This window comes from Armigeres subalbatus, chromosome 2, assembly GCF_024139115.2.
Source record: "Armigeres subalbatus isolate Guangzhou_Male chromosome 2, GZ_Asu_2, whole genome shotgun sequence".
NCBI lineage: Eukaryota > Metazoa > Arthropoda > Insecta > Diptera > Culicidae > Armigeres > Armigeres subalbatus.
The window spans coordinates 59,479,747-59,505,238 of NC_085140.1; the positions used below are offsets into that span (position 1 = coordinate 59,479,747).

At 44.4% G+C, this 25,492-nt stretch overlaps 1 protein-coding gene across 1 annotated transcript in view; it reads left to right on the forward strand.

The window, feature by feature from the left end:
* Positions 1-4,629: 4,629 nt before the first annotated feature.
* The window catches only part of LOC134208718 (uncharacterized), a 204,142-nt gene continuing 183,279 nt past the window's right edge, over positions 4,630-25,492 (forward strand). The window contains exons 1-2 of the mRNA XM_062684551.1: positions 4,630-5,541; positions 5,656-5,729. Of these exons, the coding sequence (XP_062540535.1) occupies positions 5,525-5,541; positions 5,656-5,729 (91 nt within the window). The 5' untranslated portion in view covers positions 4,630-5,524. The remainder of the gene's footprint in view (positions 5,542-5,655; positions 5,730-25,492) is intronic.

Below are 25,492 nucleotides of genomic sequence, written 5' to 3' on the forward strand. Positions count from 1 at the left end.
AGTCAGCCAGTTTCAAATATAACGGAATTTTAATTCAGGTGTTTATGTCGGCCTTTTGTTCTGAAAATTCCGGTTTTCCGGAACCTGTTCCGTGGCCATTGCATGGCCAGTTCTACCCTACTGAAACACTATGATGTTTTCTAAGTTACTCATGAGATTCTGAAAAGTTTGAGGTGTCGGAAGCCTAATTTGTTTTGTAGTTTTATGTTGGTCATTTTTTACCGGAAATTTCGGGTTTCCGGAACCTGTTCCGTGGCCATTGCATGTCCAGTTTTACCCTTCCAAGAAACTAAGGCATTTTCTAAATTACTCATGAGATTCTGAGAAGTTTGAGGTATTGGAAGCCTATTTTGTTATGTAGTTTTATCTTGGCCTTTTGTACCGGAAATTCCGGTTTTCCGGAACCTGTTCCGTGGCCATTGCATGGCCAGTTCTACCCTACTGAAAAACTATGATGTTTTCTAAGTTACTTATGAGATTCTGAGAAGTTTGAGGTGTCGGAAGCCTAATTTGTTTTGTTGTTTTATGTTGGCCATTTTTTACCAGAAATTCCGGGTCTCCGGAACCTGTTCCGTGGCCATCAAATGGCCAGTTTTACCCTACCAAGAAACTATGGCGTTTTCTAAGTTTCCTATGAGATTCTGAGAAGTTTGAGGTGTCGGAAGACCGATATGTTCGGTGATTCTATGCTGGCCTTTTATACCGTATATTCCGGGTTTCCGGAACCTATTCGAAAGTCATCCGGAGGTCAATTTATGTCTATTTGACCATTGTTGTCAACCATTCACATTTATCATTAATTACGTATACTAAAACACCTGTCACGACGTTAAAAATTTCAAAATACTAAACATTTGCTCAAAAAATGACTTATGCCACACTTCAAAACTCCCCCCTCTAAAAGAGGGAGGGTCATTCTGAGCATTTTACCCCTCTACATGCTGGAACTGCTATTCCCCTTGATCACAGTTGAAACCGCTTGCAATTTAGTTAAAAATTGACCGAGAACGAGCTGTTTCAAGTTGTCAAGATTCGTCCCGGCAGTTTGAGGGTTAAGAACAAACATATTTTAGGTAAATCCAAACATAAATTCAGTTTGTTCTGGCATCAAAAATAAATATGTTTGGATCAAACATATTGTTGCATTTGAAGCGAACGAAAACTTTTTTTGAATCAAATGTGCGTTTCAAGTTGTTTTAACCAGCTAAATGTTTGAAGCAAACATGGATATTATTGTTTTGGTTCGACCACTCATAATATTTTGATATCAATTCTACCAATTTTCATATTCTGGTAGCATTTGACTACCAGATTTCACAATTCCAAACGTTCATATTTCATTTACTTACCTTTCTGTACCTAAAAAACATCCTTATCATTAATTTGGAAGCAAGAAAACATCTGCTTCTACTCTTGCTTCTACTCCTCTGCTGCTTCTGATCGGATCCGATCCGAACTCGAGAGTTTGTTTACTTTTGCAAGAGCGAGCGAGGGGCTGCCCACTAGTGAATGTATAAAACAAACAGGGATTTAATTTAGTTTTAAAAATAAATATGTTTGATTCAAACATATTACCATTTTGGAAATAAACATGACTATTTTTGAAGCAAATGGATGAAATTTGTATCCGTGCCCCACCATACAAATTTTCACGCTGCTCGGTTCAGTAGTTTCCGAGTCTATAAGCACAGACAAACAGACGTAACAGTTAGAATAATTTCCTGAAAAATTCATCGCCCAGTTACTTTATCACCATCTCGCGTGCATGTTGCACGAAATGTTATTTAGTACGACAATGTCAACAGAAGGCGCTAGTGTGAGATGTCAAATCCAAAGGAAAACGATGCCCGCGCCTCTAGGTGTGAAACGAGTAATCAGTTTAGTTTAAAACGGCCGTTCAAAGCATGTGCGATGGGAATTTCATCAGTGTTACGTCTGTTTGTCTGTGCTATAAGGTTCAGACAGACAGAAATTCATTTTTATGTATATAGATAGAAGATAGAAGATCTACGTAAAAATAAATGAGTTAAATAAAAAAAACGCGCATGAGATGACTCAAGTGCATTTAACTAATACACATAGAAACATCAAAGTAATTTATTATCGAATCCTTCTTTAGCTTTAAATTATTTAGCTCAAAATTTGATCTGTGGCATAAATTCGAATAAACATAAAACTTATAATTTGTGTCGTAACAATATCTCAATTTACAAAACGTGTCGTATCGGCATAATGTTTTAATCGGTTGCAACTGCTCAATAAATAATATTGCTTTTTAAAGTCATCGAGCACAATTTGCTTGTTTATAAATTAACTGTCAATTCATGCCATGAAGGATGCCTTTCCAACAGACAACATACTACACGCAGATGAAATTACTCTTATTCTCTCTGTTTACTTACATTCGCCATGAGCTGAAGGTTGTCTCTTCTGCAGGCGGCATACTAAACACGGAGACAGCTATCTCTTATTCTCTCTGTTTACATTCCGTTTGACAGAACATACTCGATTGAACTAGTACAACACCATTCGAAATCTTGTACTGCGACTGAATGAAGTCGAACGAAATACATAATGCCGCAATTTTTTCGAAACGAATCGAAAAACTTACGAATCGAGTGATTCGATTCGAGATGCGCAATGTCACCCCTGAATGGTAATTGAATTCGACTCTACTGTTGGGTGGAATCGTATGCAGAACAAGACTCAAGCCAGGATGGCGGATTTTTTTTTCCTGTTCGGGTGTGCCACTGCGACCAATTATTAGATCTATTGTAGCGTTACCCGTATCCTTAGTGTTTAAGTGCATGTCGAATTACTCCAGTGCTATTGAGAAGCAATGCAGTATCGGTTTCGATACAGTCGTTGCTGCGCGCCCCTTATCAATAGGCAATCAATCCTTTCTTGAGAAAACAGAACAGTAATACTGCATCACATGCATCGGAGCCCTAGCCACATCCTTGTCTTGCTTCTAGAATATCACCAGTAAAACTCTTAAAACCCGGGATTTAGCTCTGTCTAAAAGACCATTTCAAGCAAGATAATTTGTTCAGTAATAAGAGCTTCCGTGTGTTCCTCTCACTACCATTGTTCACCAGTTCAAGAAGAGTTAGTACGTATTTAAACCCCTATTTCGATTTTTCCAGCAGTCAGTTCAGCCTAGGACCTGGTACCGAGGATTTTTAACTAATTGCTTAAAAAGTTGTTTCCGCTGCATACAGTTTAGCCTCAATCAAGAGAAATTCAAGTCTTTCAACTGTCTGCAAGGTAACATTAATTATGTTTTATTTCTGAGACTGCTGTTGGTAGCGGGGACTAAATACGATGAATCCTTAATTATCACAACTTATTGCCCTGGCTAGAAAAATGGATTCAGCTAGGGCTCTGTTTGGTAGATCTTACACCGCAACACACTACGTCAAAGTGATCTACCGTGTTACGGGAAGGATGGTGGATTACTACATATGTTAAATGAAATCGGAAAGATTGTGTGGGTCAAAGTAATATTTCTGTAAAAACGATTTCCTGAGCAGCACACATGTTTCATAAAGATCACTGTAACTTATATGTGACCGGATTCAGCCACAATTAGGTTGCTGCAACCAGTTTCACTTGAGTTGTGCTGCTTGGATTATATACTTGTTCTAGGAGGAGCCAACGAGTTTTTTTTAGATGTATTGATCGAAACCAACCAACCGAACCGACTTAATGCAATGAGCTGGCATAACAAGTATGCCATTCTGTGATCAGTTTGCATGCGAGATTTGATACAAAACGCTTAATACAAAGAATGTCACACAACTTTGTTTTAGGTGTAGAATATTTCCTACCCGAAAATTTTCTAGATCGGACCGGGAATCGAACCCAGCCACATAAATATTATACAAATATTGCGCTTAGAATCATAAGTGCGTAACTGCATTGATCGATTGCTCTTTGCAACCATCAGCTTCATATAAATGCATCGAATTTGGAAGTTTTCCATTGACATTATGTTTATGTTTATGACATTATGTTTACGAGTGATAATCTTGCACTAGAATCATCCATCACCGTTGTAGCTTTCAACCTAGTTGAGTTATTAACGGAACAAAAATCGATGAAGAGAAATCGATCTATGCAATTACGCCCGTATGATCCTAATCGCAAGAAATATTAAAATGCACTCCCTCTACTACTGAAATGTTATACCTAGTTCAGTACAATATCATCTTCAATAGAATAATATCATATAACTCGACAGACTATTATTTTTCGGACCCTTCCACTTATCGACACATCGCGCGCTCCCATATACCTACCGGGGGTTTCGAACTCACTACCGGACGAACGACTGCCGGCACATTTTCGCGGTCTATGAGCACGCTTCAGCAAAAGCGACGTCCGCCGACGACGACGCCGGTAAATCGCGCACACACATATTGCACACCCAAGTAAAAAAGTGTATCCCCTCGTCATCCAGCCCAACCCAATAAGCACCAAAACGGAGCCCAGAAGTAAGAAAAATGACCGCAGTGGTGGTATTCCAGTAGTAGGCTGATGCACGTCGTACGTAAACACCTGCGAGAATGTAATCCGATCAAAGTATAGTCGTCGGTCGTCGTCAGTCTGCCATCGTCGCCATCGTCTTCATCGCCTACTAGAGATAGGCTTGCAATACACCTCCGGCACAAAATAGCAGCATATGTGTTACTTGGTGCCTACATGGTGCCTTTCTTTCGCATTACGGGGAAGAGAGAAAATCAAAGCAACTACCTTTGAGCAGATCGCTTTTGCGTTCATAACGATGGAAGTCATTTGTTAATTTAATTTTACTCGATCGTCGTCGTCACCACAGCATGGTGTTGTCGGTTGCACGCGTGAAGACGAATCACTTTCCGGTTGTGGGTGCGCTTCAGCTGCCGCTGCTGCCCATTCTTGGACGTCTTGTGCGATGTGCGCGCTTCCGCAGAAACAGGAGACGACCAACGCCGACTTCCGGTAGACGGCGGGCGGCGGTGCTAAAGGTGTGACGAAGGAAGTCATTGCCAAAGACAAACTGCCGGACAGTAGTGCTGCTGAGTTGGAATCAGTACGGGAGTGATTACGATCCAGTTGAGTGCGATGCGATTCGCGATCGGGTGGACGGTGGTGTGTCTTATAGAACGCGCAGCTTAACGATCGGTCCGCCGCTTGGCTTAGTGGAAGAAAACCCGTGTTTTTTATTTCAAATGGTTGCAAAAAACGATGTGAGAAATCCCATTCCAGTTGCAATTACAAGAGCAGTTTTGTTGGAGCCGTGTAGCAGGAGTTGAACGAATGTTATGACGACGAGTGGCAATGCCAGCAACTGCTAGGAAGTGATAAAAAGTAGCAATGTGGGTTTTATCACCTCATAATTAATTTATAGTGTCCAGGTGTGAACCATAGAAAGCAAACGGTGCTTGATCCTGCTTAAGAATAACACATAATACGTACCTTCTGGAATGGGGGAACAGTGATTTTCAACAGGGGCAGTTGATTAGAAGATCACTAATGCAATATAATGGTGATTAAGAAAAAGTATGCATGAATGATTGAAGCTAGTGAATATTTTATCAGCGTATAAAAAAAAATAATAATATAAAATTACTACAAATTGTGATGATCGTGTGACGGATTAGCGATGTTTTCCAGGTTGTGCAAAAACACTATTTTTCCCACTGGTTCTACTTCCGGCGGCGCAGCAAACTCGACACCGTCAGTCACAGGTTAGTGCTCTGCTTGAATTTGTTCACAATAGTGAATTAAAAATGTCAAGCTCAGATTTGACAGTCAAATATCAGGGTAAAAAAAATACAGTCGATTCACTTACATCACTCCAGGTGATAACATCTATTCTTAGTCATATTTCAACCGAATTAGATTATTGGAGATTTTTGATTATTGTCGTATAAGTGTAGCTAAAGGGTCTCAGATTTTCATGAAATATTTTGCACAACCAGGGTTTATGGATATAGATCAAATTATAAATAATTCGGAGTGGTCTATTTTCTAAATTTGGAAAATCCGTCCTCTCGGATATGTTATCTTGATACAACCAAAGACATATCCTGTCGTGGTGGTATCACGTGTTGACTATTTTTGTTTGGTGCCACGTCGCATATTTGGCATTGACACACTGATTTTACGCACGTGCATGTGATCCAACGGATATCCTAGAATGGTAGTCCAGTCAGACAGAGGCCTTTTTCATCAGATATAATGATGTGAGATCTCCTCTTTTCAGCAATACTTTTCTGATGCGTTCCCTGTGACGATGAGTCGCTCAAAACTAGCTAGATAGGTTGATTAAAAATATGTTCAAGATTATCGACATTCTTAGAGAATGGACTTATAATTCACTGAGTAGAAGTTTTAACAAATTAGGGGCGTGCCGCTAGTCTCATTTGTTACGTTTCAATTTAAAGAAACATAATAAAAATACCATATTATAAAGATGATATATGAACAATCTTATGACGGCTTCATTCTCGATAATGTTTACTAATAGATAGGGAATAGGCGCGATGAAGCTTTACTTCGCCACCGAAAAGTGAATCCTATAGCTGATTCATAGGTAATCATTAGTTCATTATATATGTTAGAACGTAATAATAGTCTTAAACTGCCTTAACAATGAAATGACAATAAAATAGACTAAATGCAGTAACAGTTTACATTTTTTACAAGACATAACTTACATTGAAACTGAACAAAAACCAAGAAGAACCAATAACTTAGGCAAACAAAGTAATTCAACGAACGCATACTCCATACCTTCTGAACATAAAGGCAAGAATGAAAATGTACAGAATCTAGGGTTACTGCTCCTGGACTTCATATCATAGCTCCGATATCCATCCCACAAAAAAAAGCAATGAGAAGGAATTTGATCTATCTTGTGATTTTTTTCAACAGTGAGCACGCATGTTAGTAAAAAGAAGCGATAAAAATGGTGCTGTATTTCTTTATTTCGCAATCAGATAAATATATGTACAATGAGATGGAAAACGGAACAGTCCCCTATATCAGTGGTTCTCAACTCTTTTCTTTCTCTCATTTTTTGCTCCAACTGAAAATAAGTGTAGCGCATAAGATATATGAAAAATGTAACTGAAAATTAAAGAAATATATGACTCTCCACAAAATTGTCTGAAATTTTCATTATTCCGAGCTCTTGAAGAGAGGCTTCCGAGTCTCTTGTAAGACGGCTATCGAGTCACTTGGAAGGAGGCTTCTAATCTTTTCTTGCCTCTGTTTATTTTTCCTAGCGTTCCGACAGAAGGGTCACTAAGCGATCAGCTTATGCGACGAGCGCATGAGACGGATCGCATGCGCCGCACATGAGGTACATAGCAACTAGAAGGAGACGCGTGAATTCGAAGCGCATCACCTACTTCGTTCGTATGAGAAAGTTGACATCGCGTCTCATGCACCTCCAACTAAAGACGTGCACAGTAACTCTGCTCAAAAGCATCCTTCCAAGAGGCCCGAAATCCTCCATTCAAGAGCCACGAAAGTCTCCTTTCAAGAGGGCCGAAAGCCTTATTGCAATAGGCCCGGAAGCCTCCTTTCAAGAGGCTCGGAAGCCTCCTTTCAAGAGGCTCGGAAGCCTCCTTTCAAGTGGCTCGGAAGCCTCCTTTCAAGAGGCTCGGAAGCCTCCTTTCAAGAGGCTCGGAAGCCTCCTTTCAAGAGGCTCGGAAGCCTCCTTTCAAGAGGCTCGGAAGCCTCCTTTCAAGAGGCTCGGAAGCCTCCTTTCAAGAGGCTCAACATCTGTTATGTTCAATGAGATGGAAAACGGAACAGTCCCCTATATCACCGGTTCTCAACTCTTTTCTTTCTCTCATTTTTTGCTCCAACTGAAAATAAGTGTAGCGCATAAGATATATGAAAAATGTTACTGAAAATTAAAGAAATATATAGCTCTCCACAAAATTGTCTGAAATTTTCATTATTCCGAGCTCTTGAAGAGAGGCTTCCGAGTCTCTTGTAAGACGGCTATCGAGCCACTTGGAAGGAGGCTTCTAATCATCTTGAAATGTCTCTTGAAAAGAGGCTTCCGGGTTTCTTGAAAGGAGGCTTCCGGGCCTCTTGAAAGGAGGCTTCCGGGCCTCTTGAAAGGAGGCTTCCGGGCCTATTGAAAGGAGGCTTCCGAGCCTCTTGAAAGGAGGCTTCCGAGCCTCTTGAAAGGAGGCTTCCGGGCCTCTTGAAAGGAGGCTTCCGGGCCTCTTGAAAGGAGGCTTCCGGGCCTCTTGAAAGAAGGCTTCCGGCCCTCCGGAAAGGAGGCTTCCGGGCCTCTTGAAAGGAGGCTTCCGGGCCTCTTGAAAGGAGGCTTCCGGGCCTTTGAAAGGAGGCTTCTGGGCCTCTTGAAAGGAGGCTTCCAGGCCTCTTGAAAGGAGGCCTGGGCCTCTTGAAAGGAGGCTTCCGGGCCTCTTGAAAGGAGGCTTCGGGCCTCTTGAAAGGAGGCTTCCGGGCCTCTTGAAAGGAGGCTTCCGGGCCTCTTGAAAGGAGGCTTCGGGCCTCTTGAAAGGAGGCCTGAGCCTCTTGAAAGGAGGCTTGAGCCTCTTGAAGGAGGCCTGAGCCTCTTGAAAGGAGGCTTCTGAGCCTCTTGAAAGGAGGCTTCTGAGCCTCTTGAAGGAGGCTCTGAGCCTCTTGAAAGGAGGCTTGAGCCTCTTGAAAGGAGGCCTGAGCCTCTTGAAAGGAGGCTTCTGGAGCTCTTGAAAGGAGGCCTGAGCCTCTTGAAAGGAGGCTTCCTGAGGCCTCTTGAAAGGAGGCTTCCGGGCCTCTTGAAAGGAGGCTTCTGAGCCTCTTGAAAGGAGGCTTCTGAGCCTCGTGAAAGGAGGCTTCTGAGCCTCTTGAAAGGAGGCCTGAGCCTCTTGAAAGGAGGCTTGGAGCCTCTTGAAAGGAGGCTTCTGAGCCTCTTGAAAGGAGGCTTGAGCCTCTTGAAAGGAGGCCTGGAGCCTCTTGAAAGGAGGCTTCTGAGCCCTCTTGAAAGGAGGCTTCCAGGCCTCTTGAAAGGGGGCTCCCGAGCCTCTGAAAGGTAGGCTCTGAGCCTCTTGAAAGGAGGCCTGAGCCTCTTGAAAGGAGGCCTGAGCCTCTTGAAAGGAGGCTCTGAGCCTCTTGAAAGGAGGCCTGAGCCTCTTGAAAGGAGGCTTCCGAGCCTCTTGAAAGGAGGCCTGAGCCTCTTGAAAGGAGGCCTGAGCCTCTTGAAAGGAGGCCTTGAGGCCTCTTGAAAGGAGGCCTGAGCCTCTTGAAAGGAGGCTTTCGGGTCTTTGAAAGAAGGCTTCCGGGCCTCTTGAAAGAGGCTTTCGGGTCTTTTGAAAGGAGGCTTCCGAGCCTCTTGAAAGGAGGCTTTCGGGTCTTTTGAAAGAAGGCTTCCGGGCCTCTTGAAAAGAGGCTTCCGGGCCTCTTGAAAAGAGGCCTCCGGGCCTCTTGAAAGGAGGTTTTCGGGCCTCTTGAAAGGAGGCTTCCGGGCCTCTCGAAAAGAGGCTTCCGGGCCTCTTGAAAAGAGGCTTCCGGGCCTCTTGAAAAGAGGCCTCCGGGCCTCTTGAAAGGAGGTTTTCGGGCCTCTTGAAAGGAGGCTTCCGGGCCTCTCGAAAAGAGGCTTCCGGGCCTCTTGAAAGGAGGCTTCCGGGCCTCTTGAAAGGAGGCTTCCGAATCTTACGAAAGGGCCTCTTGAAAGGAGGCTTCGGGGACCCTTGAAAGAGGCTTCCGAGCCTCTTGAGAAGAGGCTTCCAGGCCTCTTGAAGGGAGGCTTCCGAGCCTCTTGAAAGGAGGCTTCCGGGCCTCTTGAAAGGAGCCTCTTGAAAGGAGGCTTCCGAGCCTCTTGAAAGGAGGCTTCCGAGCCTCTTGAAAGGAGGCTTCCGAGCCTCTTGGAAGGAGGCTTCCGAGCCTCTTGAAAGGAGGCTCTTGAAAAAAGGCTTCGAGCCTCTTGGAAGGAGGCTTCCGAGCCTCTTGAAAGGAGGCTTCCGAGCCTCTTGAAAGGAGGCTTCCGAGCCTCTTGAAAGGAGGCTTCCGAGCCTCTTGAAAGGAGGCTTTCGGGTCTTTTGAAAGAAGGCTTCCGGGCCTCTTGAAAAGAGGCTTCCGGGCCTCTTGAAAGGAGGTTTTCGGGCCTCTTGAAAGGAGGCTTCCGAGCCTCTCGAAAAGAGGCTTCCGGGCCTCTTGAAAGGAGGCTTCCGAGCCTTCCAAAAGGGCCTCTTGAAAGGAGGCTTCGGGGACCCTTGAAAGGAGGCTTCCGAGCCTTCCAAAAGGGCCTCTTGGAAGGAGGCTTCCGGGCCTCTTTTAAGGAGGCTTCCGGGCCTCTTGAAAGGAGGCTTCCGGGCCTCTTGAAAGGAGGCTTCCGGGCCTCTTGAAAGGAGGCTTCCGGGCCTCTTGAAAGGAGGCTTCCGGGCCTCTTGAAAGGAGGCTTCCGGGCCTCTTGAAAGGAGGCTTCCGGGCCTCTTGAAAGGAGGCTTCCGGGCCTCTTGAAAGGAGGCTTCCGGGCCTCTTGAAATGAGGCTTCCGGGCCTCTTGAAAGGAGGCTTCCGGGCCTCTTGAAAGGAGGCTTCCGGGCCTCTTGAAATGAGGCCTCCGGGCTTCTTAAAAGGAGGCTTCCGGGCCTCTTGAAAGAAGGATTCCGAACCACTTAAAAATAAGGTACCGCGCTTCTTGAAAGTAGGCTTACCAGCCTCTCGAAAGAAGGTTTCCGAACCTCCTAAAATGAGGCTTCTAGGCCTTTTGAAAGGAGGCTTACGGGGCTCTTGAAGGTAAGCTTCCGGGAATCTTGCAAAGAGGCTTCCGAGAATCTTGAAAGGAGGTTTCCGAGGGACTTACAAGGAGGCTTTCGAGAAGCGTGGAAAGATGATTCCGAGTTTTTTGAAAAAGAAACCTTCATGTCTTTCAAATGCAGGCTTCCGAATGTGTAGACTCTAAATTTTGGTTCAGAAGCATATTCTTAACATATCATTCAACATTTTGTTTCGAAAATGTAGCTTACATAGAAGATTTTAAAAATTTGTTGATTCGTCGTCCTCTCCTTTTGAATAAAGATAATTCAATTTAACCTTTTGTCCTACCGCCCTGCAACCACTGTGCTGGTTGTTGAGGACAGGATTCGATAGCATCTGAATTACTGATCGCCATGCATATTATGTACAAGACAAAATTCTGAAATAAAAAAAAATATTCATGTATCAAAACTTTATCAATAAGTTTTGATTAAAATTATGATAAATCTGCCATTATGCATTTATGTCCGGGGACCCCCTGGGCCTGGCGAAGGTACCGCCAGGGGTACAGGTACCCCATATTGTAAATATATTGTCTTTTGAGCTAGTTCAACAATGTCTTAATGGACGGCATCATTCTTGTAAGGCTGGAGAACTATTTCAAAAGTTATTAGCTTGTTATTTTTTTACCAGGGTTTGGATACTGTCTTATATTTAATAAAAAAAAACTTTCGATTCACTACGATGAAGCATTGGGCAGCATGTGAGTCGAAAAAACTGCTTCGGTAGGCTTGGAGCGCCCATAATGACAATAGTTATCTAAATAACACAAAAACTGACAAAATTATTTGTTTCTGGCAATAAAATGACAAAAATGACTTTAAAATATTACGACGTAAGTTAGCATTAGACCTCTATGACTATTTATGAACTTAATTCCCTCCTATTCAGTTGCAACAGCGTCTTCTTGAACCGCATGTTCCGTGTACAGCTGATAGTATTAGATAGATAGTATTGACACAGCTTAAAAGCATTAACGAAACAATAGCTTAGGCAAACAAAGTGATTTAACGAACGCATAACGCATTTTTTTTTAATTATATGCAAGTGACTTCAACGAAGAAGAAAACTTATAAGCGACGAACTATCAATTATTTTAAAAATTACTTTATTAAAGTGATCTTTCATAATTGACATAAATGCATCACTGAGACTCCCAATTTTGTGTTCAAATAATATAGAGTTTTTCCTATCAATCAACTAGCACCAGTAGCTGAAGCGGGCTTGGTAGTCATATGGCTACTGCTTCTGCCTCATACGCAGGAGGTCGTGGGTTCAATCCCAGGTCCGTTCCATTCCTCCTACTTTGTATCTTTCTCTTCATTTCTCATGTTCTAGCAATCGCTAGAACTGGAAATGGACTTCCATACCGTTTCCATTACTATTCCTTATACCTTCAACTTGAGTATTCTAACAGTAATCTGCTAGAATTGGAAATGAACTATAGAGCTCGTTTCCTACATCCAATTAGAAATTCCATCAGTTACCTTCTCCTACCTATCACATTGGCAGCTCGTTAACCAAGACGGACCTCTGCCTCTCCAACCTAACCCAAAAATTCCAACAAATTCCGCATGAACTCGTGGCAAGTGCAGAGGTATATTCGGCTTGCAGTGGGCGAGTGATTGCATCATCATTTCCTCCCCCTTCCCCACATTGACTTGCATTCTGACGTGGCAGGCGCCAGTATGACCTAACAAATGAGATCACCAGTACTTGTACATTGAAGATGTGTGCTAGTCCCAAGCAAACATCTGTTGGTTCCCTGTGCAAGAACAGCTGATCTGGTCATAATGGAGTAGCAACTACGAGCAGTCAATCAAGCTCAAGCTCAAGCTCAATCAACTAGCACCAGTAGCTAGTCGATTTCTGATATCATAAACTACAATTGCGGCACATGAGCAGCACGACTACAATTTTACTGTCGAACAGCAAATTTGAAATTGAACCAACTCTGGTCAATGTCAGTATGAGTGCAACTCGCAACATGCGATTGTTATATCAATATGGGACATTTATACTTACAGCAGCATTTTACCAATCTAAATAAATGCATCGACTCTATCCCTATTCTGAATAATCAAGCTCGACCTAAATCACAAAAATTATCGACAGTTTTATATTGATTGTTGCATATTTATTATTTCTGTCTAATCGTGAATCGTATATTGTTAGAGATTTGTGATTTTTAAGTGATTGTTGTGACCATATTTTAAGTGATTGTTGTAAATTTTGTTCTACTTAACAATTCAAATTACAAGAAATTATAAATTCAAGATTGATTTCGGAAAATTTTCGCCATTTATTTCCGATCGGGGTTTAATTTTTATTGAGATCGTACGGTAATCATAGTAGACATGTACCCACATAATGTTTACAAGTGAAACTTTGCCCCAGCAATCAGCAAGCCCTCAATCTAACTAGGTTAGGGTGAATGTTGTTGTTATCCAGTTGACTTGTTCCCCGAGCTGTGCCCACTCCTGCCACTTGTTTCCCTTGTTCGTCCAAAAAGGCCAGTTACATTGCTGCAATCTCCACTGGTCAAGTCTCGCTGAAACAACGGCCCCGACCGGAGGCAGCTCCGGAGCTTATCATAATTTAGACAAGTCAAGATGTTGGCGAAAGATCGCCGGCCCGACGGGTTACTTCGATATCTGCATCCACGCTAACATGTTTTCAGATTTTTCTTTCCTCATTCGATGGTCTGCTTCATCATTATGATCATTCGCCGTGCCCTTCATAGTGGGCAGGCATGCTGAAGTTTCGGAGTCGGTTTCAACCCGTTGGCAAATTAGCGGCGCAATTAATACCGACTCGTGCATGGCACACGTTTTCCACACACCGACCGGGGCTACCACAATGGTCTATTCATTTGGCTATGTCCAAGCGGGAAAATGCAACTTTGAAAATTATAATTCGATTACCCCCGACTGGAATGATCCACATATTTCATGACGAGTGCTTCCATCCCATGCGAAAATCATAGCTCGTCGGACCCAAAGATTTATGCTTGCACAGCCGCACCAAATTACGGGGGACGGGTTCTTCTCCGGCGGATCGGCAACGATGATGGATATCTGCTGGCGAATACTTATGAGCCGTGTAGGAAATGTGTGGGCCTGGACTGGAACGTTCTTCCAACGAATACGCGGACAGATTAAAGATTTCCTGCCTACACGATCGCGCGGTGTTCCCAACCCAAGACCGTCAATTTGAAGTAATATTATTTTTAGCTTCTTAATAAATCGATATTTTCTAAATAGTTTTTAGTAAGTCACAGTTGCTTCGAAAACGACTCAACCTTATCTGTAAAATTATGCCAAAAAACGCGATGGATTTTTTTTACCACGGGTCTGGAAACACCGTGAGATTCTACTGATGACTGCAGCAGCTTCGAGGAAAACGAAAGATTTTCTCTCGCGGCTAATGATGAAATGGAATCCTTGCGCGTTGGCGCTCGGAAATTGGCAAACGGGAGGGAACCGGAGCGCAGACGACGAAAATCAATCACGATTTCATCATAAAGCAGCCAGCGTTGGAGCGTGTGTTTGGTTCGGAGCGTGACTACCTCCGGATCTCCCAGCGCTCATACTTGGGGATCCCTGTTTCACCGAGGCACCGGGAATCATCATAGATCGTTGCACTTTTGCGTGATGCACACACGTTGCTGCTAGAGATCCCTCCGATCTTGATGGGTTCGAGACGAGGGCTAGTGTTAAGCTGTGCTAAACACATTTATCAGTTGGAGAATCCCGATGATAGTGATCACGACCTCGCCAGTGGAAGAATGGTTCTGATTGCAGCGATCGGGTTATGTTTTGAAAGATTAACTGCTTGGATAATAGCGAAGAGTGGATCCGTAACAAAGTAATGTTATAAACCGGTAATTTGAAAAAAAAACTATGTTTTTTATTGCCCAGATCTTAGTTTACACAAGTAAACTTTAAATAAAAACAAATATTTCTAGGGTTTCACACAACTTAAATTTTGATACTGCTTTAACGAACATTGCAATGGAAAAACATATTAATGCATCGATACCCCTAACTATGAAATGCAGCGAAATATTAAACATTTACAAGCAGTTATAATATCAATTTTAACAACCCCATCGTATAATGTCCAAATATTAATTTCGACGCAAATAAAACCTGCATAACCGAATTCAGTGCATCAAAGTACGATTCCGCCTTCGCAACTGAAATAAAATCCCAACGGAGTTCTCCAACTCCTTCGGCAGCATATGGGTACATGGGAACGCAGCTAATATATCCTACGTAAGCAAGCCCGCGTGATTCAATCGGCTTTTAATTATCTCGTAAAACCGATCCAACTCGATTATTTCGTTGCAGTTTGGTGAACACCAACGGTCACATTATTGCACACCGAATTCCAGTGGCGTAGATAGGGCGGGTTTGTAAACTAAAGCTTTATGCTGTGAAAAATGTGTCGAGTACTATCTATCTTTATTATTGTACCCCGTTTGGCATAACGAAATTTCCACAGTTCAGGCGTTATTATTCGCAGCCGAATAACGGCATCGTTTGCACACTTACCTTGTCATTGTAATGCTAACTATTTTTCTCGCATGAACCATTTTAAAATTCAATGGAAATTGAAAAATGGGCGAAAGCTAAATGTAAAACATTAGATAAAAAGAAAAAATATCGAGTTCTAGGAATAATTATGCTAACTAAGTTTGAAAAAAGCTAAAAATGAATACATTTTAAGCTAATCAGATTTTTCAAAAATCTCCGTCTAGGATCTGATTTGATCGAATTGAGCGTTTGGCCAAAACGGTTAATGATGATGATGATGATGATGATGATGATACTACCATCTATTGTAGCAAGGCACCTGCCGATAGCACTGGCCATATCTGGCAAACGATTTGATCATGATTATACTATTGTTTGTATTTCATCAAACTCCTGTATGAAGGGCCAAAATGGGTGGGGTGGTTCCATAAGCAGAAACACTTATGCGAATCCACGGGATGAATAGAGAATCTCCTTCCAGAAGAAAGTTCGTACATCCAATAATATAATCTAGCCCTCGTTTCCCAGATTGACCCAATAGATGGGGAGAAGAGCCCGCCATTTATCCACGAGATGTTAACAACAGGAAGTTGGCGATTCCACTCTTCCTGTCCAAATCGCTTCAATCGGGTGCCCTGATGGTTTTTTTTTTAAATATAATTATATAGTTTCCTATAGTTTCAATGTAAATTAATAATATATAGAATGGAATTCTCTTTGGCGTTTGGCCAAAACGGTTAATAGGTCGAAAATGGTTCGCCCTAAAATGTCATTTGGCCGAAAGTGACATAAAACCGAAAGGGACATATGGCTGAACTAGATATTTGCTCGAAACAGCCGTTTGAACTAAAAGGTCGATTGACCGAATAGGTCATGTGGTCAAAAATCCCGTTTGGCAGAAATGGTAGAAAAAGTCATCTGGTCACAAATGTCATTTGGCCGAACAGGTCATATCGCCGAAAATTGTATTTGCTGAATGGGTAATAAGGTGGCTCAAAAATACTTTTTTAATTTTTTTGATTGGCCGCCCTCTTATTCGGTTCTTTTTGATGTCCTTTTTAGGGGGTTTGGTGTCAGGCCCGGCAAGCCAGCCAAAAAAAAAAAACTCACGCAACGAACAATCAACAAGAGAGTACGAACCGGAACCATCGGCGAAGACCACTGCGACGAAAAGGGACTAGCGATTGGAAACTCGGTTCGTGGAACTGCAAATCTCTCAACTTCATCGGGAGCACACGCATACTCGCCGATGTGCTCAAGGACCGTGGATTCGGCATCGTAGCGCTGCAGGAGGTTTGTTCGAAGGGATCAATGGTGCAAACGTTTAGAGGTAACCATACCATCTATCAGAGCTGCGGCAACACACACGAGCTAGGAACAGCTTTCACAGCAAAAGCGCGTGATCGGGTGGTGGCCGATCAACGAGAGAATGTGCAGGTTGAGGATCAAAGGCCGGTTCTTCAACTTCAGCGTAATCAACGTCCATAACCCACACTCCGGAAGCACTGATGTTACAAATCTTACATGATTTCGTTACGGTCCCCAATTTTGAAATTTTCATTTTACACCCTGTATCCGAGTCTTCCCCTATATACGTAGTTTACGTCAAAAAATAAATACAAAAACTTCAATGTGATCTACCTGATTGAGGAAAAAGGTTGAATAATATTTTTCTGGGCAAAAATATATATGGGCTTATTCGACGAGTGGAGTGACGTGAGATTGCTCGAATGACGTGAGAAGAGTCGTATAGCCCCATTTGAATAACATGGTCACCTCACGTGAGAATTGCTAAAATCGACTAACCTCACGTCACTCGACTAGTAGAAAAAGCCCAAGAATCTAAAGTTTCAGAAGCCTTATTTGTGAGACACGAAGGCCTTTTTACGTAAAGCTCAGTCGTTGCAGCTCGGAACCTTCTTTTAAGAAGCTCGGAAACCTCCTTTCAAGAGGCTCGGAAGCCTCCTTTCAAGAGGCTCGGAAGCCTCCTTTCAAGAGGCTCGGAAGCCTCCTTTCAAGAGGCTCGGAAGCCTCCTTCCAAGAGGCTCGGAAGCCTCCTTTCAAGAGGCCCGGAAGCCTCCTTTCAAGAGGCTCGGAAGCCTCCTTTCAAGAGGCTCGGAAGCCTCCTTTCAAGAGGCTCGGAAGCCTCCTTCAAGAGGCTCGGAAGCCTCATTTCAAGAGAATCGGAAGCCTCCTTTCGAGAGACTCGGAAGCCACCTTTAAAGAGGCTCGGAAGACTCCTTTCAAGAGGCCTGGAAGCCTCCTTTCAAGAGGCTCAGGCCTCCTTTCAAGAGGCTCAGAGCCTCCTTTCAAGACGCTTGGCAGCCTCCTTTCAAGAGGCTCGGAAGCCTCCTTTCAAGAGGCTCGGAAGCCCCCTTTCAAGAGGCTCGGAACCCTCCTTTCAAGAGGCTCGGAAGCCTCCTTTCAAGATGCTCGGAAGCCTTCTTTTAAGAAGCTCGGAAGCCTCCTTTCAAGAAGCTCGGAAGCCTCCTTTCAAGAGGCTAGGAAGCCTCCTTTCAAGAGGCTCGAAAGCTTCCTTTCAAGAGGCTCGGAAGCCTCCTTTCAAGAGGCTCCAAAGCTTCTTTTCAAGAGGCTCGGAAGCCTCCTTTCAAGAGGCTCGGAAGCCTCCTTTCAAAAGGCTTGGAAGCCTCCTTTCAAGAGGCTCGGAAGCCTCCTTTCAAGAGGCTCAGAAGCCTCCTTTCAAGAGGCCTGGAAGCCTCCTTTCAAGAGGCCGGGAAGCCTCCTTTCAAGAGGCCTGGAAGCCTCCTTTCAAGAGGCCGGGAAGCCTCCTTTCAAGAGGCTCGAAAGCCTCCTTTCAAGAGGCTCGAAAGCCTCCTTTCAAGAGGCTCGAAAGCCTCCTTTCAAGAGGCCCGGAAGCCTCCTTCAAGAGACCCGGACGCCTCCTTTCAAGAGGCTCGGAAGCCTCCTTTCAAGAGGCTCGGAAGCCTCCTTTCAAGAGACTCGGAAGCCTCCTCCAAGAGGCTCAGATGCCTCCTTCCAAGAGGCTCGAAAGCCTCCTTCCAAGAGGCTCGGAAGCCTCCTTCAAGAGGCCCGGAAGCCTCCTTTCAAGAGGCCTGGAGGCCTCCTTCAAGAGGCTCAGCCCCTCCTTTCAAGAGGCTCAGAAGCCTCCTTTCAAGAGGCCTGGAAGCCTCCTTTCAAGAGGCCTGGAAGCCTCCTTCAAGAGGCCCTGGAAGCCTCCTTTCAAGAGGCCTCGGAAGCCTCCTTTCAAGAGGCCCAGCCTCCTTTCAAGAGGCTCGGAAGCCTCCTTTCAAGAGGCCTGGAAGCCTCCTTCAAGAGGCCTGGAAGCCTCCTTTCAAGAGGCTCAGGCCTCCTTTCAAGAGGCTCAGAAGCCTCCTTTCAAGAGGCCTCGGAAGCCTCCTTTCAAGAGGCTCAGGAAGCCTCCTTTCAAGAGGCCTCAGCCTCCTTTCAAGAGGCTCGGAAGCCTCCTTTCAAGAGGCTCGGAAGCCCCCTTCAAAAGGCCCGGAAACCCCCTTTCAAGAGGCCTGGAAGCCTCCTTTCAAGAGGCTCAAGCCTCCTTTCAAGAGGCTCAGGAAGCCTCCTTTCAAGAGGCTCCAGCCTCCTTTCAAGAGGCTCAGAAGCCTCCTTTCAAGAGGCTCAGAAGCCTCCTTTCAAGAGGCCTCAAGCCTCCTTTCAAGAGGCTCAGAAGCCTCCTTCAAGAGGCTAGGAAGCCTCCTTTCAAGAGGCTCGAAGCCTCCTTTCAAGAGGCTCAGAAGCCTCCTTTCAAGAGACCAGAAAGCCTCTTTTCAAAAGGATCGTAAGCCTTCATAAAGAGGCTTGGAAGTCTCCTTTTAAGAGTCTCGGAAGCCTCCTTCAAGAGGCCCGGAAGCCTCCTTTCAAGAGGCTCAGGCCTCCTTTCAAGAGGCCTCGGAAGCCTCCTTTCAAGAGGCAGGAAGCCTCCTTTCAAGAGGCTTGGAAGCCTCCTTTCAAGAGGCCTGGAAGCCTCCTTTCAAGAGGCTCAGGAAGCCTCCTTTCAAGAGGCCTGGAAGCCTCCTTTCAAGAGGCTCAGGAAGCCTCCTTTCAAGAGGCTCGGAAGCCTCCTTTCAAGAGGCTCAGAAGCCTCCTTTCAAGAGGCCTGGAAGCCTCCTTTCAAGAGGCCTGGAAGCCTCCTTTCAAGAGGCTCAGAAGCCTCCTTTCAAGAGGCTGGAAGCCTCCTTTCAAGAGGCCTGGAAGCCTCCTTCAAGAGGCCTGGAAGCCTCCTTCAAGAGGCTCGGAAGCCTCCTTTCAAGAGGCTCAGAGCCTCCTTTCAAGAGGCTCAGGAAGCCTCCTTTCAAGAGCTGGAAGCCTCCTTTCAAGAGGCCTCAGAAGCCTCCTTTCAAGAGGCTCGGAAGCCTCCTTTCAAGAGGCTCAGAAGCCTCCTTCCAAGAGGCTCAGGAAGCCTCCTTTCAAGAGGCTCGGAAGCCTCCTTCAAGAGGCCTGGAAGCCTCCTTTCAAGAGGCCTGGAAGCCTCCTTTCAAGAGGCTCAGAAGCCCCTTCAAGAGGCTTGGAAGCCCCCTTTCAAGAGGCTCTGGAACCTTCCTTTCAAGAGGCCTGGAACCCTCCTTCAATAGGCTCAGGAAGCCTCCTTTCATGAGGCTCAGGCCTCCTTTCAAGAGGCTCAGAGCCTCCTTCAAGAGGCCTGGAAGCCTCCTTTCAAGAGGCTCAGAGCCTCCTTTCAAGAGGCCTGGAAGCCTCCTTTCAAGAGGCCCGGAAGCCTCCTTTCAAGAGGCCTGGAAGCCTCCTTCAAGAGGCTCAGAGCCTCCTTTCAAGAGGCTCAGAGCCTCCTTTCAAGAGGCTCGGAAGCCTCCTTTCAAGAGGCTCGGAAGCCTCCTTTCAAGAGGCTCAGGCCTCCTTTCAAGAGGCTCGGAAGCCTCCTTTCAAGAGGCTCGGAAGCCTCCTTTCAAGAGGCTCGGAAGCCTCCTTTCAAGAGGCTCAGAAGCCTCCTTTCAAGAGGCCCGGAAGCCTCCTTTCAAGAGGCCCGGAAGCCTCCTTTCAAGAGGCTCGGAAGCCTCCTTCAAGAGGCCTGGAAGCCTCCTTTCAAGAGGCTCGGAAGCCTCCTTTCAAGAGGCTCGGAAGCCTCCTTTCAAGAGGCTCGGAAGCCTCCTTTCAAGAGGCTCGGAAGCCTCCTTTCAAGAGGCTCGGAAGCCTCCTTTCAAGAGGCTCGGAAGCCTCCTTTCAAGAGGCCTGGAAACCTCCTTTCAAGAGGCCCGGAAGCCTCCTTTCAAGAGGCCCGGAAGCCTCCTTTCAAGAGGCCCGGAAGCCTCCTTTCAAGAGGCCCGGAAGCCCCCTTCAAGAGGCCCGGAAGCCCCCTTCAAGAGGCCCGGAAGCCCCCTTCAAGAGGCTCGGAAGCCTCCTTTCAAGAGGCTCGGAAGCCTCCTTTCAAGAGGCCCGGAAGCCTCCTTTCAAGAGGCCCGGCAGCCTCCTTTCAAGAGGCCCGGAAGCCTCCTTTCAAGAGGCCCGGAAGCCTCCTTTCAAGAGGCCCGGAAGCCTCCTTTCAAGAGGCCCGGAAGCCTCCTTTCAAGAGGCCCGGAAGCCTCCTTTCAAGAGGCTCGGAAGCCTCATTTCAAGAGGCTCGGAAGCCTCCTTTCAAGAGGCCCGGAAGCCTCCTTTCAAGAGGCCCGGAAGCCTCATTTCAAGAGGCCTGGAAGCCTCCTTCCGAGAGGCTCGGAATTCTCTTTTCAAGAGACTTGGAAGCCTCCTTCCGAGAGGCTCGGAATTCTCCTTTCAAGAGGCTCGGAAGTCTTCTTTCAAGAGACTCAGAATCCTTCATGAGTCTTGGAAGCCTCCTTCCAAGATGTGGAAGCCTCTTTTCAAAAGGCTCGGAAGCCTCCTTTCTAGAGGCTCGGAAGCCTCCTTTCAAGGATCTTGGAAGCTTTGTCAACAGGCTCGGAATTCTTTCAATATGTTTGCAAGTTTCTTTTCAAGAGACTTGGAACCTTCCTATTAAGAGGCTCGGAATCCTACTTTCAGGAGGCTCGAAAGCCTCCAAAAGTCCTTAAAGTCTAATGGGAAGCTTGGTGTTTAAACATAAATTTGAATTCGAAAGTTCCACGGAATAACGAAAATTGCAGAAAACTTTTTGGAGATCCCGTTAGTTTTAAGGTCCATTTCTAATATGTATTACGAATTGGGGTTATCTTCATTTACAGTTAAATAATAAGATAGGGGGTACCTCAATGAAAATTCGAAGGGGTTGAGAACCGCTGGTCTAGAAGAATTAAAAATCTATACAGAAACGGTGGGAAAAATCGTCACTCACATAAGGGTTAAAAAGTTCTCAATCATATTGATAATATTCACATTTCAAAAAAGTGGTGATATTTCGTTGTCGGAAAACTGATTAGGCAAAACGCCTTCAAGCTGGTAGCTCTTTGAGAACAACGCGCCACGCGTCGGCGAATCAGCATTCTTATATGGATAGAGCGTGGAGACGCGTAGTACATTGTAGGTTAGTCCGCCTAGGGCATTCTGCCTGGGTGGGGCATTTTGAGACCTCTTCCCTCACTGTGGTGAGATAATGGAATAAATTATATACAGAAAGCTTTTTTTTCGATTATCTTTACATGCCCATAATATTTGATGATATTTTTGAACAAAGTAAAAGCAAACAATAGTTTGGTTCACTTATAGTTGTTTGTAGACGCGCGATTTGCGTGCAGCGCTTTTCAAAATGTATGCTGGCTAGCATTGTCAATGATGTTTGCTACAAAGTTTCTGATTATAAAGTTGCACAAAGAGGATCATTCAGAATGATGCTTTGTTATTATGTTGACAACTTTCAGTTTTGTTCAAACCTTCAAGTGACTTAACGAGAGTTTTCACTTCTAAAGCTTTTTAATTCGAAAACCAAATCACCCACAGAGTGCAAACTCGTGAGTTTCTTGTTGCTACTTTAATGGGTGGGGGGTGTATTGAAGTGTTTTGCAGCTGTTTCTAGAACAAATGCAATACATTTCAATTCTTGCGTTTTAATTCGCCATAATAATCAATAGGCGATAACAATACTTCCGCCTTACCAACAAGCATTTGTTTACTTTGCTCGATAGGTATACGTTTTGATAGTTCAATAGGTAGATTTGACTTCACTCTTTGCGCAACTCTATATATAATAGACCCTGGTTTGCTACGCTGAAAAGCATATCTTGCCACGGGGTTGGTTTCACTAAAGTCCGCTAACCTCAATCATATTTGACAGTCTAGCACACAAGTGGATAACGACACTGGTCTCCCCAGCTACGCCAGCGTCGACTCTTCGGGAATTTCCTGCCTACGATGGCTTTCGGGCTGGGTTAGGCCTGAGTTGGATAATGGCCGAATACCCTCCAAAAAGTCATCATCGTATTTGCCACCTTTGCGCGCCAAAATTACTTTCGCCCGCCACGGTGGACGTTGGCGGCCGGCATGGATATGTGCGCTATATATGGAGATCGATAAACAGGCCTTAAATTGATAATAAATATAAATTTAAATTAAATTCAGAAGTTGCGCCAAGATGTGGTTCCACCACCGCGGACGTGTGATGAGCAAAAGCTTCCCAGCTTTACCCGGACCGGCCCGGGTGCAGCGGATGAACGGATCCCCCGCAAGGAATGTTTCATTATAATCTTGTTACCGGTAAAGCCACCAAAAACAACAGATCACTCCGGAGTTGATCGAAACAAAACCCTGGAAAAAATAAACGGTAATTTTCGATCGCGCACCGATATCGCTTAAAGCTTGCGCTGGAGTTTGGGTTACAGTCAGGCACATAAAGTTGGTACGAGCGCGCGGTGTGTAAACTCCGACCTCGTTGCGGATATAAATCAGTATGGGATATAGCTGACCGGGCGGGTGAGGCCGATTCGGTCTGATTACCCCCTATATGGAAAGGATTTTCAACGTGGAGCGAGAGAAAGGTTTCGGCGGATTTCACAAAAATTAAGGACCATGTAAATTACCCGTCATTAAATAGAGAGGGATGCGGAGAAGGTATATTCTCATTTTGGCACAAGAAGAAATTTTTATGTTCTCAACTGTTCGTCGTGATTGAATCAATGTAAACTAAACAACCTAAATTAGTTCGCTTCGGTTGATGAGTTTATATTCGGTCAAAATATCTGTATAGCAAAATGTTGTTCAACATAATGTAAAAAATTACTTGTAGTGTGCAAGGGCGTGGCCAGAGGGGGGGGGGGTCGTCGCTCCCCCTAAATGGTGGAAAGATTGAATGGGTACTGAAATGAATTCCCTTAAACATGTGCACTTTACAATCCAATCATATTCAGAAATAGGTGGCTGAAATTTAAAAGATTCCCAAAAACATATTAAGGTATCCAGTCCAGGATCCATAATATACGAAAGTTCAAAACAACTCGAAACAATTCGGGCTCAGGAATTCTCCTTGAAATCCTTCTAGAAGCTTCCCTGGGAACTTCTAAAATTCTCCGGAAAGTTATTTACAAATTCTTTTAAAAATCGTTCGAGGACCCTTCTCATGTAATTGTAATTCCTTCCTATCTAGAAACCCCCACTATTTTTTTAAAGAAGTTCATGAGGAAATTCCTTGAAGATTTCTTTTCTTCTCTCCAAGTTTTACTTCTAGACATTTCTTCAGCTATTCTTCCAGAAAAATCTACGGCTTTTCTTTTACGAATGTATTCAAGAGTTCTTTCAAGAATACAAACGGAATTTCTTCCCAAAATTTCCAGCAGAAGTTTCTTCAAAAATTTGTGACGGAAATCCTCCGATTTCGCTCCATAATTTCACTTGTAAATGTATAAGAAATTCCTTCGGAAATTCTTCTAAAAACTTCTCTCTTCCTTTAATTCCTCCGGGATAACTTCCAGGAAACTTTCCGGGAATATCTTCATAAATTCAATAGCGAAATTCTCTAGAATTTCATTCTGGAATTATTTTCGGAATTACTTCAGAATATCCTTCAAGAATTCCTCTAGAAATTTCTTTAGGAATTTCTCCCGGAATTCATCCAAGTATTTCCCCGGAAATTCCTTCAGGTACTTCTCCATCAAATTCTCCGGGATTTTTTCCGCGGAATTGCCCTAGAATTCTTTCCGGACTTCACTCGGAATTTACTCCAGAATTTCATTCAATTTCTTCAGCAATTCATCTGGGAATACTTTCAGGATTTCATCTTCGAATTTCTGCATTAATTCCTCCTGGTATTTTTCCGGGAATTCCTTCAGATATTTCTCCGGAAATTCCTTTAGGAACTTCTCCAAGAATTATTTCAAGACTTCCTTGTGGGAATTCATCCGGAAGTGCTTGTGGGAGTTCCTCCAGGAATCCCTCCAGGAGCTTCACAGAGAATTCTTGGAGGATATTTTGCAGGAATTTCACGGGAAATTGGATTTCGGAAGTTTCTCTAGATGCAACTCCGGGTATTCCACCGGATATTCTTCTGAAAATTCCTCCTGGAGTTCCACCAGTAGTTCCTCCGAGAATTCGTTCAGGCTTCTTTCAGGAATTCATTTAGGCTTTTTTTTAGCAATTTATCTACAAATTTCTCCAGAAGTTGCTCGAAGAATTTCCCTGGGAGCTGCTCCGGGACTTCCTCCGGCTGTCCTTCAGGAATTCTTCCAGGAGTTTCTCCTGGAATTCTTACAGAAGTTCATTTGGGAATTCATCCAGGATTTCTTACGAGAGTTCCTCCACGATTTTCTCCGGAAATTCTTCCTGCAGTTCTTCAAGAAATTCCTTCAGAAGTTCCACCGGCAGTTCCTCCGAGAATTCCTCTGATAATTTCTTCGGGAATTCCTCCAGAAATTTCTCTGGGAGTTCCTCCTTCAAAGGAACCCCCGAAGGAACTGCCAGTGAAACTACTAGAAGAATTCTCGGAAAAAATCTTGGAGAATTCATCTTATAGACCAGCGGTTCTCAACCTTTTTCTTGAGAGGTACCCCTTCGAACTTTTGCATGATTTGAGGTACTCCCTCTCGAAAGTAGGCTTCCAATCCTCTTGAAAACATAATTCCGAACCCTTTTGAAGGGAAGCTCCTTTAAGCTTTTGAGTCCGTTTAGAGTAGGCTTCCGCGCCTCTTTATTAGAGGCTTCTTAGCCCGTTGTAGAGAGGCTTCCGAGCCTCTTCAAGGCGGTTTTCGAGCCACTTAAAAAGAAGCTTTCGTTGCATCTTGAAAGAACGCTTCTGAGCCTCTTGATAGTATGCTTCCAAGCCTATTGAAAGAAGAATTCTGA